The sequence below is a fragment of the Cynara cardunculus genome, assembly GCF_001531365.2.
Source record: "Cynara cardunculus var. scolymus isolate 2C chromosome LG 6, CcrdV1, whole genome shotgun sequence".
NCBI lineage: Eukaryota > Viridiplantae > Streptophyta > Magnoliopsida > Asterales > Asteraceae > Cynara > Cynara cardunculus.
The window spans coordinates 6914960-6932913 of record NC_037533.1 but is presented as its reverse complement, the minus strand read 5'-3'; the positions used below and the strand labels follow the sequence as shown (position 1 = coordinate 6932913).

The 17954-nt window shown below is 35.0% G+C and overlaps 2 protein-coding genes and 1 non-coding gene across 3 annotated transcripts; 1 reads left to right on the top strand and 2 right to left on the bottom strand.

Moving 5' to 3' along the window:
- Window positions 1-1256: 1256 nt before the first annotated feature.
- Window positions 1257-4753, top strand: LOC112514102. Its single transcript, XM_025120435.1, has 5 exons — window positions 1257-1548; window positions 2017-2184; window positions 3357-3530; window positions 3612-3936; window positions 4380-4753. The coding sequence occupies exons 1-5, from the start codon at window positions 1345-1347 to the stop codon at window positions 4751-4753; spliced, it is 1245 nt and encodes a 414-aa protein (XP_024976203.1). The 5' UTR covers window positions 1257-1344.
- A 1361-nt stretch (window positions 4754-6114) lies between these two features.
- LOC112514292 (calreticulin-like) lies at window positions 6115-9431 on the bottom strand. The gene is made up of 14 exons (XM_025120659.1): window positions 9302-9431; window positions 8391-8498; window positions 8105-8297; window positions 7758-8016; window positions 7627-7683; window positions 7499-7546; window positions 7335-7421; window positions 7192-7249; window positions 7026-7093; window positions 6853-6948; window positions 6732-6773; window positions 6595-6624; window positions 6433-6507; window positions 6115-6357 (listed from the first exon to the last, which is right to left on the bottom strand). The coding sequence occupies exons 1-14, from the start codon at window positions 9402-9404 to the stop codon at window positions 6346-6348; spliced, it is 1236 nt and encodes a 411-aa protein (XP_024976427.1). The 5' UTR covers window positions 9405-9431; the 3' UTR covers window positions 6115-6345.
- An 8087-nt stretch (window positions 9432-17518) lies between these two features.
- LOC112515027 lies at window positions 17519-17625 on the bottom strand. Its single transcript, XR_003069484.1, has one exon. It is a non-coding gene; the product is annotated as a small nucleolar RNA R71 (small nucleolar RNA).
- Window positions 17626-17954: the final 329 nt, after the last annotated feature.

Sequence of the window (17954 nt, the reverse complement as noted above, 5' to 3'; positions counted from 1 at the left end):
CGAATTTTCCTATAACAACAGTTATCATTCCAATGTTCAAGCGGCGCCCTATAAAGTCCTATACGACAGAAAATATTGAATGTTGTTATGTTGGAATGAAGTGGGGGAGAAACAATTAGTTGGTTCAGAGATTGTATAGTTAACAACAGAAAAGATAGATCGAATTCGGGAAAGAATAAAAACATCTCAGGACCGACAAAAGAGTTATGTCGATAAGCGTCATAAGCCGATTGAATTTCAGGTGGGAGATCATGTAATGCTGAAAGTTTCACCTTGGAAGGGAATTGTACATTTCAGAAAAAGGGGTAAACTAAGTCCGATGTACATTGGGTCATTCAGAATCAATAAACGGGTTGGTGAAGTAGCGTATCAATTAGAACTACCAGAGGAGTTCAACTCTATTCATAACACCTTCCATGTTTCTAATTGTGAAAGTGTTTGGCTGATCCAAATATGGTTGTACCATTACCTGAAATCCAGATTGATGAAAAATTGAGTTTTGTGGAAACCCCAGAAGCCGTCACTGACTGGAAGACCAAAGTGTTGATAAATAAAGATACTAGTCTGGTAAAAGTTCAGCGACGTTTTCATAAGGGGCAAGAAGCCACATAGGTGTTAGAATCTGATATGAGAATAAAATATCATCAGTTATTTGACTAATTGAATTTCAGGACAAAATTCTTTTTACCATCTTGTTTGTATTAGTTAATATATTATATTATTAGAGATTTGTTTCAATTATATTTTGAAATATTACAATGATTAATTTTTGAAGATACATTTTTTGATCATGGTTACATTTTTATCGGATAGTTTTGTCAAACATGATTTGTTCATCAGCTAACTTATCAACTAGTTTGCTAAATATAATCTGATTAAAAAATGCCTAAAACATTGGATTTATAAAATTACTTATATGAAGAAAATCTTAATCAACTTATCCGATTCTAATAAAATGAATCCTGTTAAGAAATAAATCTTAATTAATAAGCAAACGAAATAACAAAATTAGCTATTTTATTCCTTATCAATAAGGCTTTTGGAGATGTTTGGAAACCTTTTTTAGCCGCCCACTCCACTCCTCCTATTTTATTAGATTTTGTGTCCCACAACTCTTCCTCTTCCTCTTCATCATCATTATTTTCTTTTTTCTTTTTTTTACTTGTAAATAAATACAAATGTTAAGGAGTCCTAAACGAGTAAATTGGGACCCACATTCTCCTTATAAATCTCCCTCCGTTTCCATTTCCTTTCCTCCCCACGAATCCACCTTCCTTTGAATTCTATTTTGCAGAAAAAGGAAATCGTCATCATTAACCACCAGTTAATTCTGTTTTCTCATCAATGAGGTGTGATAATAGTAATCAAAATCTGTATAGTATTAGTAACCATTATCATCGTGACCAACAGTTCCTTCATAATCATTATCATCACGAGTCTCTCACGCTCTCTGCTTCTGAAACATTCCAAGGAGAAATTGTCGTTTCAGCTTTCGATCAAATCTCCAATCATCAAACTGCTTCCAACAGTCTTAATCTACATCCACAGGTTCCTTCTACACATCTCTTCTAAATTTTATTTAAGCTAATCGGCAAAAATGATCGATATTCATGAGTATATAATTTATTATCATGCAGAAACATCACACATATAGAATTTTCATTACAATTTCAATCAATTGACCTCGTTTCCCCTAAATCATCAGCGAGAGTTGAAATAATATATTAATCATCATGATCTCCAGTTTGAACAAGAAGATTTAGTTATCAATCATCATGATCTCCAGTTTGAACAAGAAGATTTAGTTATCAATCATCATGAATTGTTTAATTTCATGCAAATTATATGATATAAATCACCAATAATAATTGAAATTTCTTCGATTCTCTTTGACAAATGAATCATTTATATTTGATTAAAATCAGATGAAGGTAACGTAACCGATGCAGTCGTCAACAATTTGATTACACATTTTGTGCGTAAATATATATATATATATATTGTATTTGTTTGCAGGGAGGTAGTCCAATTGGTTTGAGTTTAAGGAAGTCGACGTCTCTGATCAACCTGGTAGAGATGACGTTGTCTCAGGAAAGGCAACAGAAGAAGACTAAGACTCCAATTACAGAGAAGTTGAAGGCTTCTAATTTCCCTGCTGCTCTGTTGCAAATTGGCTCTTGGAAGGTCCATTTTCCCTTTTCCCTCCTAACATTTGAATAAATACTTTAATATTAATATTGGATATTTAAAACAACTTATGTTTATTATTTATCATGGTGTAAGACTGGAGTTTCTTAAAAAGTGTTTGGATTAGTTTACGACGGTATTAGACACAAAAAACTCTTTATTATCAGGACTAAACCGAAATAAGTCAATAAGTTAGAAGGGGATAACTTATCAAAACTTTTTATTACCAGTGTCAAGTAATTCTTTTTTTTTTTTCCATCTAAACATTAAAAACTTCTTATTACCAGTATTATACTAAAATAAATTAATAAACATTTTAAATAAACAATCTTAAACACCCCTAACTATAATAGTTACTTTTAAAAGAATAATCACAAAATAACTAAATTTTACGGGTGTACTACCGAATAAATAGTCATGCACTTTTGTACTAGAGAATAAATAGTCATGCACTTAACTTTGCCAACTCCCTCTTTTAAAATTAAGGAGAGTTTGAAAAATATTTGTGTGTGGAATAGTGTTTTTTATACTTTGGTTTCTTAATAAAATAATCAAAAATCGTACAATTAGCTAAAAAGGTGTAGGAGTTTGCAAGGCCTATTTGCTACTATTTTGTAATAGATTGAAAAAGTTGGTTATCTGATGATGCAAATGCATCTTTTTCAAAATAGCTATTTTAGTGAAAAAAGCATATGTAAGAATTTGTATTTATACACAAGTTTATCTTTATTTCATACTAAAAAACTATATAAAAACAATACTTGACAAGTTATTTCAAATTTATATGTAAATAATAAATGATTTATTTGACAAACTAGTTGGGAATTTAGCCGATAAATTAATTATGTTTGACAAAAACTAGTTGAACAATACAAAATGACAAACATGGACATATTAAAAAAAATTAGTCAATTATAACATTTCATAATATATTTAAAACAAATTATTAATAATATAATATGTTAATTAATACAAAGTAAATAATAAAATAAATAAATATTGTAATATGTTGATTAATAGAATTTCAATTTAATTTATTATATATATACTACATGATATACAAGTTCTTAAGGTTAACATTAATATTTATAAATCCCAATGTTTTGTATCTTTTTGAACGATTAAGAAATAAAAAAAGCAAAGGATATTTTTGTTGAAATTGTGAGCAGAGGATTTCAAGAAACGAAGGAGATCTGGTAGCCAAACTCTATTACGCCAAGAAGAAATTGGTTTGGGAATTCCTGGATGGACCTCTAAAGAGTAAGATCGAAATACAATGGTCCGAAATTTCAGCCATTAGAGCCTTCATGTACGAAGCCCAACCTGGACTTCTAGAAATCGAGGTTCCCTCTCACTTTCTTCCTCCAAATGTTTTCCTTCATTTTATGTGTCATATTTTCCAAGACATGAACCTATTTATGCAGTTGAACCAACAACCACAGTTCGGTCGAGAGATTAATCCCCAGCCAAGAAAGCATACACAATGGAAACAGACGACTGATTTCACACAAGCCCAAGCATCCATCTGCAGACGACATTCCATCATCTTTCCTCCTGGAGTCCTTGATAAGCAATATGAAAAGCTTCTTCAGTGTGACCATCGACTATTCGGTTTGAGCCAACAACCTTTTCCAATCAACAACTACCCATTTTTCTACCATCACTCCAATTCATGCTTAGATTACTCCTACACAAACGTCCATCATCCACCACCAACTCATCTTCTTGGCTCCAATTTACCAATGCCAGGTACAACTATATAAATAGCAATATTAGAGTTGCTTACTACTGTTAAAGTTCCACGTTTTAGCTCAATATATATATATATATATATATATTGGAACCCCTCATTCTTTCCTGAAAGACTCTTTTGGAGAGTAATCTGATGAGATTCCACATATTGGTTGGCTTCTAGCGAGAAGGGAAATTATGGTGAGAAATGTAAGATTATGTTTCCACCCATGGATCAATCCTAATTGAATATCAATACTAATGAGGTGCATTTGAAATTCATCGGATCAATTCCCTTTTAAAGCACAGTTCATAAGTGGGCATGAGATTAAAAATGATCTAAAGTTCAAATTTCTTCTTACGTTTCTCACTGTTACTTCCCTTCTCACACGATCCTTTGCCTTCTACATATTCTCACATCTACAAACTGTGTAACCTGATCCATTATTTCCTTATGATAGTTATGAGGTTCCCATATTCAGACGAAGGTGCAACAAGGCACCCAAACGAGAACTATGAAATAGGAAACAGTCAGTCTGAAAGAATTCCAGCCATTCCCAATGGGGTACAAAATCATCTTTTACCATACAATCGACATGAACTATGGACTCCTGTTCAACAACCACAAATGAAAACATTGTCCAGAGAAATCAATTCGATAGAGTACGTAAACAGAGGAATTTCGAGCATTGATCAGATAAATATTAATCATGGAACTGCTATCCATGAACCGACTTCTTGGACAAGTGTTTCAGATATGTATGGTTTCCCATGGGAGCCCATAACCGAGGATCTCAGAGGCTTACATGGAAACCAACACAATAACCATAATTGAACATAGCAAATCAATTGCTTGTAACTAGGAAATTTGGTCAAAATTCGCACTTTAACCTCTTAGAGACTGAGGATTGTGTGTTTTTCTCGAATGTAGTACACGTGATCGGAAGACGAAGGTTCATGTGAGAAGGGAAGTTGCAGTGACAAGTGCAAGAAAAGATCTGAACCTTGATCACTTCTAATTTCATTTCCACTCATGAATTGAACTTTAAAAGAGAATTGATTTGGTGCATCTCGATACACTTCATCAATGTTGATATTCAATTAGGATTGATTCAAGGATGAAGATCTCTTTCTTACAGTTCCTATTATAACTTGCCTTCTTATCGGAACCCAACCCTATGATCGAATGTGTATAAACATAATAATGTATGAATGATTCATTTCTTGTAATTTGAGTCTTTTTAGATTTGTAATAAATTTTAGTGCATTTGGATTATATAACTCCTTATCCATTTGTCTTTAGGGTTATTGGGGGAAAAAGAAAAAGATATTCCATGGATCTTGTGCTCTCTTTCCATCAAAACAAACAACAATGGATATGAAACAAGCATTCAGTTGATCCTTAATCATAACTGAGCATAACAAGTCAACTGCCCAAAACACCAAAGCCAACTATAAATTGTTCCTAATGTGGAAAGACGAAATTTAATATTCTCAACGTAAGAAACGAAACAACCATAAACTGAACAACTTGATGCATCTAAAGTAAGGAATAGAAATGACACGAGATTTAGGGGGGAAATCACAGGCAGAGAAGACCATGCATATGGCGGATCTTTGTTAAACATAACAATCGTGCCCTATCATATTTTATACGAGTTTGTCACCAAGTTAGGAATGAATGAAACTGACGGAAATATACATATTGTCCATTATTTTCGACATACGTTCACATGTGGTAACCAGCAAATGGAAAGATTTCCTTGTTCACAAGCTCTTATAGTTTGTCGGCATGGAGGGAAAAACCCCCCTTTCTATTGTGAATGTGACGTATAAACAACAATATCATTCGAGTTTTGCACCACCTGCTCATGCTGATTATGGGTTGACATATAAACAATAATATCATTCAAGCAGATTACTCTACACTGCCTGCTAGCTAGCACTGAAGACAAGTAAATTGAATTTGTAACGAGATGGGCATTTGTCATCCTAACGAACCTCGTATACATGGACTATGCCGCCAACCTAATCATATCAAAAACTTCTCCACAATCCTAATCGAATGTCAACATTAATGAGTTACACCAAGTTGCACCGGATCAATTCCCTTTTAAAGTGCCAAAAAACATAGGTGGCCATGAATTTAGAAGTGATCAAGGGTTAGGATCTCTTCTTACGCTTCTCACACGATCCTCATCTATAAAGCATTTGGTATGGTTATCTTGTTGAAAAAGGTTTACAATGTTGGAAAAATACCAAATACCAAATCTACAGAGTTAAACTTAAAAATACCAACTCAATATCTCCATGCAAATCTTGTCCCTTAGTTTTATATATTAAATTGTTTTATATCTATCTATTCCTATTCCAATTCCAACCACTAGGTCTAGAAAAACAAAACAAAATCCCTTCTCAACATCTCACCTATAGTTCATCCTGCACATTATGAAAAAGGGAAGAGAGATTAGAATCAGTCTGTTTGAATAAATGAAATGGTATTTCCACTCTTACCTTAATATCACTTTCATCATCCTCCGCTTCCGCATCATCACTGTCATTGCCTTCCTCCTCCTCCTCCTCCTCCGCCTGTTCAAATTTAAACAGCAGGTGGGATATTAGTGAATTTTGTATAATTAGAGTGTTCTCTAATACAGAGAGAGGGGGGGAACTTACATCAGAATCAACCGGATCATCCTTTGACTCCTGAAAAAAAGAAACAAACCTCTTACATTATTTCATCTTATACTTTTAGAGACATCAACTTGGTTTCAAAAGTGTTTTCCCCAAGATAAATGCAATTATTATCATACCTCCTCCTCCTGTTGTTTCTTTTCAAATGCCGCTTTCTCAGCCTAACAGGATAATAGTCATAATCAGGACAAAAAGATGCTAATAGAAACTAGTAAGCTTATAGATATACAAGTAGCATACATCTTTTTGTTTTCCCCAGGTTTCTTCTGCTAATTGTTTCGCATATTCAGGATCATCACATATCAACACGTTGTCAAACAGAGTTCCAGCTTTTACCTGAAAAAGAAGCATAACACTGATTTCAGCACAATATCCATACTAGAAATGCAAAAAATAATAATAATAGCATTAACCTGCCACAACTCGATGCCAACATACTTCAACTTGGGGAAAACGTAGAGATCAGGGTCATCCTTAAAATCTAAAAGTAAGAGAAAGAGAATCACAGTCAATGAAAACTAGTTCACACAAGAGAGAATCAGATATGTGCTTTGACTTCAAAAATCTAAGGACAGAAACCTGGGTTGTCAATCATAGGTGCCTTCCACTTCCCTTTGTAGTTGGGGTTCTTGATTTTCTGTCAAGGGGAAAACATTCTTATGAAACAACTGTTCCTTATTAGCATGAAAAGGGTTGTGCATTGAAAATAATAGTTCACAAACCTTTGCCTTCCATGGACCCTTGTACTCAGGGTTTGGAATAGTTGGGACTGTCCACTCGCCATCTTCCTCATCATCCCAGTCTTCTGGCTGAAAATTTAGCACATCTTAATCAGGAATTAACAAATAGGGGATTAAACCAGGATGTAAGATGAAAAATGCATTACCTTTTTGGCTTCTGGGTCTGCAATCTCCTTTGGGATGTCATCATAACCCTGATAAGTAGAGAAAACATTCAGTTTTAGATTCATTTGGATCTTAGGGAGAAAATCAGAACATATAGTTATTTTACTACCTCTGGTTTCTTGTCCTCAGGGTCGGCAATGAACTCCTTCTCATCCCAATCTTCAGGCTGTCATCATCAATGTGAGAGTGAGTGAGCATTACTCCTATAATTGCACAAACAAATCATTTGTATGAAAGTACCTTTTTGGCCTCTGGGTCCTTTATTTGCTTTGATGGGAGAAGATCCCAATCAGAGTACAAGCTTCCTGTTTGTTTCTCTTCATTGTCAATGAGGATACTGTAGGTTGCATCAGGGTGGAGTATGAAGGTATAAACATGTGTAAGCTGGTCAGTCTCACAAGGAACATCTTTCTTGATCAATTTGTTTTCCCCATTGTATGTAAGAATTGCATGGACTTTCTTTGTGGCATACCCACAGATATCAGGTCCAAACATGATACTGCAGTCAACAAWCWTATCAAACTATGAGCAATAATAACAAGATRAAACTTTMCAGAYAGGAGGYCTGYAYRCTGYAAAATACCAACCTATAGGGGGTATCGCCRCCAAACTTCTTTTGGTCCACATCACCACTAAGCAACTTCATGTAGCCACCACCACAGTCAAGCTTCTGCTCATGCTTGACAGAAAATTGGAAGACTAGTGTTTTATCCTTATTGCTGAATTCAGGGTACTCAGCAGATATGGCATAAAACCTGTAGTCTTCACTGGTCTGTACACCTATTACCAGAAAGTTGGGTCAGCAGTTGATGAATTTAAAAAACATCCATTTTATTCAGAGTGCCTTTTAAAAACAAAGAGGTAAAAGGTTACCTTTATCATTGGCATCTCCATTCCATTTACCAGAGGTGTAATTCCATTCCCCCGCCATGTTCTCGTCTTTCTTCCAATCAGATTTAACCCACCGGCTTTCCCATCCATCTGATGAAATATCATCAAATTAAAGATGTAAATTTACAGCAGCCAAGCAATAGTGAATCCACATGAAAGTGGAATTTATACTATATTTTGCCCAATCTACATGTTGAAAGTTGATAAATTCCGAATCAGTCAGCTGTATGTTTTTTTTTCTTAAAACTGTCAAATTATAGGGCGATTAAGTTTTGCACAAGCCACATGCTGAAGCTGATAAATTGCTTGAACTAAAACTGTCAATTTTTCAAATGACATGGATATAGAATTGTTGCCATCACAAAACCCAGAGTCAAAACATAAATTAATGTCTAGCCAAATGTAATATACTGGATAATTCAAATCAGAACAACAGACATTCATGATTGCACATAACAGCAATTTCACAATGCCGTAAGAGACTTGAATCGACTAAATGGTAACAGTGTATATAAAAAAATGATTCCAACGCACCTAACAGTGTAATAATATACTGGATAATTCAAATCAGAACAACAGACATTCATGATTGCACATAACAGCAATTTCACAATACCGTAAGAGACTTGAATCGACTAAAAGGTAACAGAATCAATTCACAGGGACAGATCAAGTTAAAACTAAGTTACTCAAGCCTACAAACAAGTTCATATGAGACAAATTCACATTAATCTCGATTCTTGTACCAATTTATCTCAACGATCAACTACAAATTTRCATTCCACTWACCGAAACCTAATAGATCCAGCTATCGTAGATTAATATCCAACTAAATCAAACGCCAAAAAGGATTCATAGTGAAAATGCAGYTTAATTAGAAAGAAAGGRATTACCGTCAAAACGTTCCTCGAAGAASACTTTAGCAGAAGCGATCGAGATGAAGAGTAGTAGGGAGAGAAAAGCGATACCGCTAGGGTTTAACCTGTGTGTCGCCATGGGCAGAGAGAGTGAGATCGCTCGTCTTAGACTAGAGATAGAAAGAGAAAGAGAGTTGGGGGTTTATAAGTAATTACGTTTGGGTCAGCGTCGTGTTACAAGTGGAGAGAGTGCACGGTGGAAGCGTAGGATGATGTGGACGAATCAGAGCTAGCGACGTCAGATTTAGTGTCATACTTTCCAACCTGGCGCGTACTGATTGGGTGTTAATACAAGGAGGCCATGACACCCATACATACATACGAAATTTATATAACTTCATATATATATATTAGGCGTGTATCCGTGCAATACGACGGTATGTAACTGAAGAGAAAAATTTACCACAATTTGGGGGCCGTTAACTAAACACTTACCCGGATAAGCGCTTATCAAATCACATTACCTCACCGGATGAATATAGTAAAGACTAAGAATTTTTTCCGGTAAGAACGAAACAAGAACCATGAGTCTTACCCGGTAAGTCAGGGCGACGACTCTTAACACGATAAACGTTTACTGGGTGAATTGTTGCATATAATGTAGTTTTGATGGACTAAGATCTTACCCGGTAAGTAACTAATAGTGTTAAATTTTACTAGTAAGCACTTACCGGGTAAGTGTTTGGTAAACGACCCCTAGTAGCTTATCAAATTTAAAATAAAAATGTAATTCCACCAACTAAAATTGAAAGTAAAGAACAGTCTTTACATTTGGTAATGATCGTAGTATTCAAGGAACATAATAAACAATGCTTACTATCTTTGAAAAAGAAGACTTGTTACTAATCAAGAAACACAATTGAGATGATATATACAACCAAAAAGGGTTATATGATGCTCCATAGCAATGATGGATTGTTTTGGAAGATAAATTTTTATTAAAGAGTTCAAAAATTGCATCCATAGAGAATTTGAAGTTTTAATTTTAACCACAAAGTTAACCACTTTCCCTCTCGCCATCGATTCAATTACAGTTGCTATCATCCAGGATAACACATTCACGTATTGAATCAAATATCATATCAAACCAATAACTCCAAAATAGACCACAATTCTTTCCAATTGGTGAAGAATTCTTACACCTTTTGCCGGATTCAATGTACATGCCAGAATTTCTAATGTCTTTATCTGCACAATCTTTAGCAAAATGTGTCACACAGCCACATATTTTGCAACAACCTCCCTATGGAACAACAATATTAACGTAAACTCAAAAAGAAATATTCAAATTCTATCAAAGAAGTCGAAATCATCACTTCTCCTTAGCCAACACACTCACAATGAAGGCAAAAACACTAAATTATACCTTTGATAGATTCTGTGAGCTTTTTTAGGGCAATCCTTGCTCAAATGTCCTTGTTCTTTACAAATAAAGCACGTTGCAAACTTTGTTCCCCCTACATCATTTTCATCCTTTCAATTATAAGAGCGTAACAATAACATTATGGCTATAAATAAATATGCAACACCATCATGTAAGCCAGTATGGATTCATCTGAAAATAAGAATAAGAACTACAAATATTCAAAATTATAATAATTATAATTACACAATAGAAATGACGTTAAATTCAGATCACATACTTAAAGATCCTGCTTTTATGCTATAACTACACTTAGGTATATCGAGGGTCATTGATCTACTCATATTATGATGTAATGTGTAATGTAAAAGTAATATGTGGTGCATCTTTGTCATGGTTATGGAGCTGTTGCTAATGTTGATGTGTGTAAGGTTGTTATATGGCTATCTAATTCTCAAGAAGATGTTCTTAAACTTTGACATCAAAGCTAGTGTTTTTTCAAGATCAAAACCTGTTTGAGTTCTTGATGTCAAATATTTAAAGCTAGGAATCATAATGTGGTGTCTAGCCATGAATCAGGATATATGGTGTCTAGCCATGAACAAAAAGCATAATCAAAATCCAAATTTCTCAAATCCATAAGAATTCAAAGTCAAACTAATCATATAAACTCTAAATAAAAAAGAATCCACAAAACATGATAGTTGCTTGGAATCTATAAACAAGATGCAAAAATATTAATAGGTCATACCAAAAGAAACTTTGACTTTCTAAAGAATAAATAGCTCCTCTAACCAAATAAAAATTGTGATAACCAGGTCTTGGTTATCACATGAGGTAACTAAATACGTGATTGTCTATTATATGTTTACATGACAGCATGATAAATTGGTATATTTGATCATGCGAGTATGTGAATTTTATGCATAATATGGGTGTGTGGTACATGAAAATTATTTGTGTATGAATATGTACATGTAAAAATAATCAATAGGTATGCATGGAATAAGTGTGCATGTATGTGATGGGCATGCATGGGAAAGGGTTAGCGGAGGGGTATATAAATGAGAGTGATGCCTTCACTCAAACTTCTTGGCTATTTTAAAACTGGAGAGTGAATTGAGAGAAAATATTGTCCGGATTACTTACTGACTGGATTCTTGAAGTTGAATTCATTTGCTAAATTTTAAGGTGAGTATCTTTATTCATCATATTTTATCTTGAAAAGTAATTTCTCTTGGTTTAAGTATTGAAATTGTGTTATTAGCTATCACCCGGATTCAGTATAAATCGGACATAGTGTTATCCGATTTAGAGGAAATCGATCATAGTATTGATTAATATGTTGATGGGATTCTATCTTTGTAAAGCGGATAAATGTTTTAAACGGAGAAGTAGGAATACGATCAAAGGCTGTTCGGATTAGATATAACTCGACTGGTATGTTGTCCGATTTATTCATAAACCGACCAAAGCCTTGAGTGGAATTATGTAATTTGACTGAGTGAAGATCGGACTTGAAAAGTGTTGGAAAATGTTGTATATGTAAACCGAACAAAGCTGGATCGGGTTTGTTTTAAAGTTGTCTGGATTGGTAAATCGGACAAGTAATCTTGTGTTGTCCGGTTTGTTACTCCGGCCAAGACTTGACCGGAGGTGAAGTCCGACCAAGCCCAAGTTGACCAAAGTTTTATGGTTGACCGAATTTGTATTATTTAAACTAAAGTATTTGATCAAATAAATCATTATTATAATATTCTTTTATCATGATAAAAAATGAAAATTTTGATAAAGATGATTTTGAACTGATGATATTTCATTAGGATATTTACGTCTTCGATATGTTTTAATTGAAAATATTTTGTAAAAGATTTGATGAGGATATAAGGGTGGTATATCAAGGAGATGTGTACCGTGGGATAAGGGTGGCATATCAAGGAGATGTGTACCATGAGATAAGGGTGGCATATCAAGGAGAGGTGTAACTTTGGATATAAGGGTGGCATTTGTATGTGTAATATGTGATATAAGTCTTACTATTATATCTTTTAAAGATTACTGCGATCTGGAATCTTTATTTCTCTATGATTTAAAGATTTAGGATCAGGGTTCTTATTGGAAATCATAGTCTGGATGTTATTGAAAAGATGATAACAGGTTTATGACCTGAAGCTTAGAATAAACCTTATTTCTGATTAAAAAGGTTTAAAGTAACATTATGTGAATTTGGAAGGTCTAACTTATTTGGCTTGGATATGTTATTTGAATAGCCGAGTAATTGGCTTTGGAAATTGGTAAGGTATGAGTATTATGAGTTATATATTCATATATTTGTCGTATATGAATAGTTGCTTTAAATAAAGTTTTGGTTATCTTCACCCTGCAATGACATAGAAAAAGGGATCTCATTAGACCTCCCGGTCTAACCCTCATTTTTGTAATTTTAAATATGTATTGCAGGAGGTGCCGACGATAAAGTAAAGGAGAAAATGTAATATTTCCTGTATGCATATCTGTATGAAGATATGTCCATGGTGCATATAGTTTTTGGTAGAAGAATGATGATTAGTACAAGAAATGTATTTTGAATTTTTGAACCATGTATTATGTACGGTAGATTCTTGTACTATGGGACCTGAATGGTGTATAAACATGTATTTCTTGTGAATGAAGTATGTGTTTGTTGGTCCCTTGAGGGTCTACAAGATATGTATAACAGTTTGTAGAAGGGGGGATGAATACAAACACAATATTTTCAAATTAAAATGTATATTGATAAGAGAAGATCAATACAAATTTTACAAGATTGTTTGCAGAAAGATAGGTAAGAAAACCTATCTAAACAATCTTTGTTTACATACTGAATCTTAGCAAATAAGAAAAGATATGATGTAGAGGAAAGTTCTTTTACTTAAGCTCAAGAATGCTCAATGTAATAATTAGGTTAAGAGAGTGTGTTGCGCGCGCACTCTGCATGGAGAAGAAACACTTCTATTTATACCCATTGCATTAAATGCACATTTAATGCAATATGGTAGGGTTAGAGTGCATGTCAAGCCTTAAGGGGAAGGCTTGTCCTTTGCTACAGTGAATAGTACAAAAGGCCTATTCATGAGCAGACATCCTTATCTAAAGTTGGTGGGTAATAGAGTCAACTAGTCAGCTCCGTACCGTACTAACAATTAGAAAGGTATGGGTTTGTCCTTTGTGTGTATAATGACAAGACAACAACAATCGTGCTTGGCAAGCTTCCTTTGATCGCTGAATGCTGGAATAACCTGGAGGTCTCTTCAGCATTCGCTGAGGCTTGAGCAGTTTTCACACATATGTAGATAGGCTTGTAATCACTAAGTACCGCTTCAGATCACGTACTCACCAGTCTCTAATCTTCAATTTCAGTCTTCGACATTGGCTGAAGGTTCTTTGGTGTGAGTGTTGTCTTCTTGAAGTATCGCTGTCTCTGATTGATTTACAATACAAGTTCTTCAGCGATCACTGAACAGATTCAGTGAAGATCGCTGGAACTGAAAATACAGAAACATAAATACATCGTATAAGTGAAAATGGATTATCATCAAATCACTGAGAGAGAGGATCAACAATCTCCCCTTATTTGATGATAACAAGACAACATAAAGAAAGTTGTCTAATCAAATGATAGTAAGGAAAAAAACATATAAAGTATATGTCCCTTTTCACTATTTTGGGATCTTTTTTAGTGAGTCAGTCTCTGCTTGAGGATTTTCCTTAAGTCATATTTAAGAGAAAATTACAAAGATGGAAACTGAAACTGAAAGCTTATTCACTGACTTATAGAATGTCAGTGATTGTAAAAAGTAACACTGGAACTCATAGACTTGTGTCTCTATTACTTTTTTCATGAATCTTTTTCAGTGAAGTACAACAAATACTCATTTTATTATCATTGGTAATATTATAAGTAGTTCAATATATGTCTAATACTTACAGACTAGAAGATTAATCACTGAAAGTAGACATAGTGAAATAGATTTACAAGGAAAAGTGAACAATATTACAAAGAGAAACTAATCTAGAACACTTAGATCTATGCAGCTAGGTACATCTTCACCAAGGTTCTTTTGACGTAGGCATTCCCTTCGTATCTTCAGATCCACGACTTTTCCAGGCATGCTATCATCTATCCAGAGTAAGAGGTAAACCAAATAACCCATTGGACATAGATGTAGCTCTGACATTCTCTGAAATCTGACTTCACCTTCATAATCAAGGAATATAACTCCTAACTCAGGTTTGAAATGCACAGAGTTGGGTGTATAGGGATCCTTATCTGGCAAGTCGAGATTCAACATAGAAATGTCTATACTCTCATGTTCCTTCAAGATTTCATCTAAGGAGAACCTTGTTTCATATTCGTTCCTTAGGAATAGTCCATCATTAGGATTAGAGAGCTTCTTCTTCTTCTTCTTCCTACCTTTCTTCAGAGAAGGCCTGTTAGGGACTGCGACATACCTGGACATCCGTTTGATGAGATCGCTGATGATGTCTTCGATAATCGGCTTATGTCTTGACTTGGATCGCTGAATGGCTTGCTTGATCTCCAGCCATTCGCTGTATCCATAGCGGCTAAGTGATAACTTTCAATTTGTGAGAGTTATTTGTTGTTCAATACCCCTATTTTATTGTGTCTTTGGTACCCATTTTGCTCTTATCCTATATTTTTGGTCCAAAATATGTTAAGAGGTGATGAAAGGTCACAAATTTAATTATTTTCTAAAAACCCATTGCTGTTGGTAAACTGCCCACTTTCTGCTCACATTCATCCTATGGCGTATTTTCATCAAGTCGGATTTGAACAAAATTCAAATACTGGCTCTCTTGGGTATTAATGGGATTTAATTCTGAGTTCAGATCCGAAAATCTTGAGTTACTTGGAAGAATGGGCCTGGTTGAGTTATAAAATGCCAATAAAGTACTCCTACCATTATTTTAATGAAAAAGCCTTCCTTACCTTTTCATTATTTTAATGGTGTGGTAGCTTTACCTTTTGCAACCTTTCAAGAAAAAGTGACTAGGCCAGAAAAAGTAGACATGTGGTGATGGGAGGTCCTTACATTCTAGTCGATGAAGACTTTTTTCCTTTGGGCGAAGAGTTTGTCCGGTCCTCACTTTTTTCTATATATTGAAGCTTTTCTCTCATTTAGAAGACAATTTAGCTAAGAAACCTTGGAGCATTTTCTCAAGCTCTACAGTAGTAGGTAGTAGAGCAAGTTTAATTTCTGCTTGTAATTTTATTTTCGTACTTAGTCTTTAATTCTCGCTACTGTGTATTGTATGCCCTCTGTGGGCGACAGTTTAGTTGAATTTTCAGTTCAAGTATTCCTTATGCATTTTTCTTCTTCTGTTTTCTTTATGTTTTATAATTTTATTATGAGCTGAGCACCCCTTTGGGTGTGGGTGTGTGTTAAGCTTAAAAATTTAAAGGCACACTTGGGTGTTGCCATTTTTTATTGATTCTTAAGCTTGGTGATTTAAGTCGGGACTTAAGCTCAACGCAGATAAGCTGATCACTTTGAAGTGTTAATATTAGATCCTTGATCCAGAGATGACCAGATCTGAAATACGGCTTAGATGATGCACAAAGATTTGAGAGAGTCTTTGATAATCACGCAGAGATGCGGGTTCTGCATGTTTTTAGCTACTGTTCAGATATTAGTCGAGCTTATACTACAATACATTGTGAGTATAAATCTTCAGACTAATGAAACCAGATATCTTTTTATCTATTAGCTAATTCGGCAAGTCTAAGATTGATAAAACTGGACGCTTTGTAGGCACTCTGTGGGCACAATATATAAGAATTCACTTTCGAGAGATAGGAGTTCTTATAGAAGTCCCGTGAGTTTTTGACCAAACTGTTCCTGCAATATTCTTAAGTAAAGCTTACACCCATACCCATMTTTTAATATTAAAGGTTTATTTCGTATTTTAACGCTTTGCACCAATCAAAACTTAAATATTTTCTCAACCCGAAGCATGTTCAAGAAGTTCATGAAAGTCTCTGATTCTCAGTAAGTCCGGTCCCTGTGGAAACGATCTTGGTACTATACCATTCTATTACTTGAAGCGATCATAGTGTCGGCGTGCACTTGCACCGCCACTTTGGGGACTTTGTGCCCACTGTGTACACACTTACGATTTTAGCACATCAAGTTTTTGGCACCGCTGCCGGGGACTGGCGTGACTTTTATCCTGAGATATTGATTTTTCATTAGAGCCTTGGTCATTTGTTTCATTCGCTGTTCCTGTGTTGTATGCCACGGCTACAACACGGTGATCTTTTACCTCTTGATCTTGAGTTAGAAAGAACCATTAGGAGACGGAGAAGAGGTAGAAACAATCGGCCGAATCCCACTTTAAACCGTACCATGGGGGATAATCCACCTCCTCGAGAAGCCACGGTTAACATTGCCGATGACAAAAATAGAGTCATACGGGACTACGCAACTCCAGAATTTGGTCAATTAGCCTCAGGAATTGGTAGGCCCGAAATGACAGAAACATCTTTTGAACCCAAGCCTTTTATGTTTCTAATGATTTTCGCTATGGGTCGGTTTGGGGGATTATCTTCGGAAGATCCGCACTCTCATTTGAAATATTTTATAGAAATGACGGATCATTTTAAAATTCACGGAGTTACTCAAGAGGCCTTATGCTTGACGCTTTTCCTTTATACATTGAAGGATAGAGCTAGAGCATGGCTAAATTCTCAACCACCAAACTCGATCCTTACTTGGAATGATTTGGCGGAAAAATTTCTAAAAAAATACTTTCCTTCGACAAGGAATGTAAAAATTAGAAATGAGATAATGACGTTTTGCCAAGAAGAAGATGAAGCGGTATCGGATGCATAGGAGAGATTCATGGACCTTCTTCGGAAATGTCCTCACCACGGAATCCCTCATTGTATTCAATTGGAAACTATAATGGACTTTCCAGTGCCGTTAAGATTATTCTTGACGCAACGGCCGGTGGCGCTTTCATAGCTAAAACCTACGAGGGATATGACATTTTGGAACGAATTTCTAATAATAATACTGAATGGTCTAACCCTCGTGTTGTTGTTTCTAAATCTGCCTCGGGAATTCATGAGCTTGATGTCTTTTCTTCTTTGAATGCCCAAATTATTGCTTTGACTAATTTGGTTAAAAACAATTTAAATTTGAATGGGGAAAAGATTCAAGTGCAATCCGTAATGTCCAATTCTTCCATGACCGAATCTTGTGT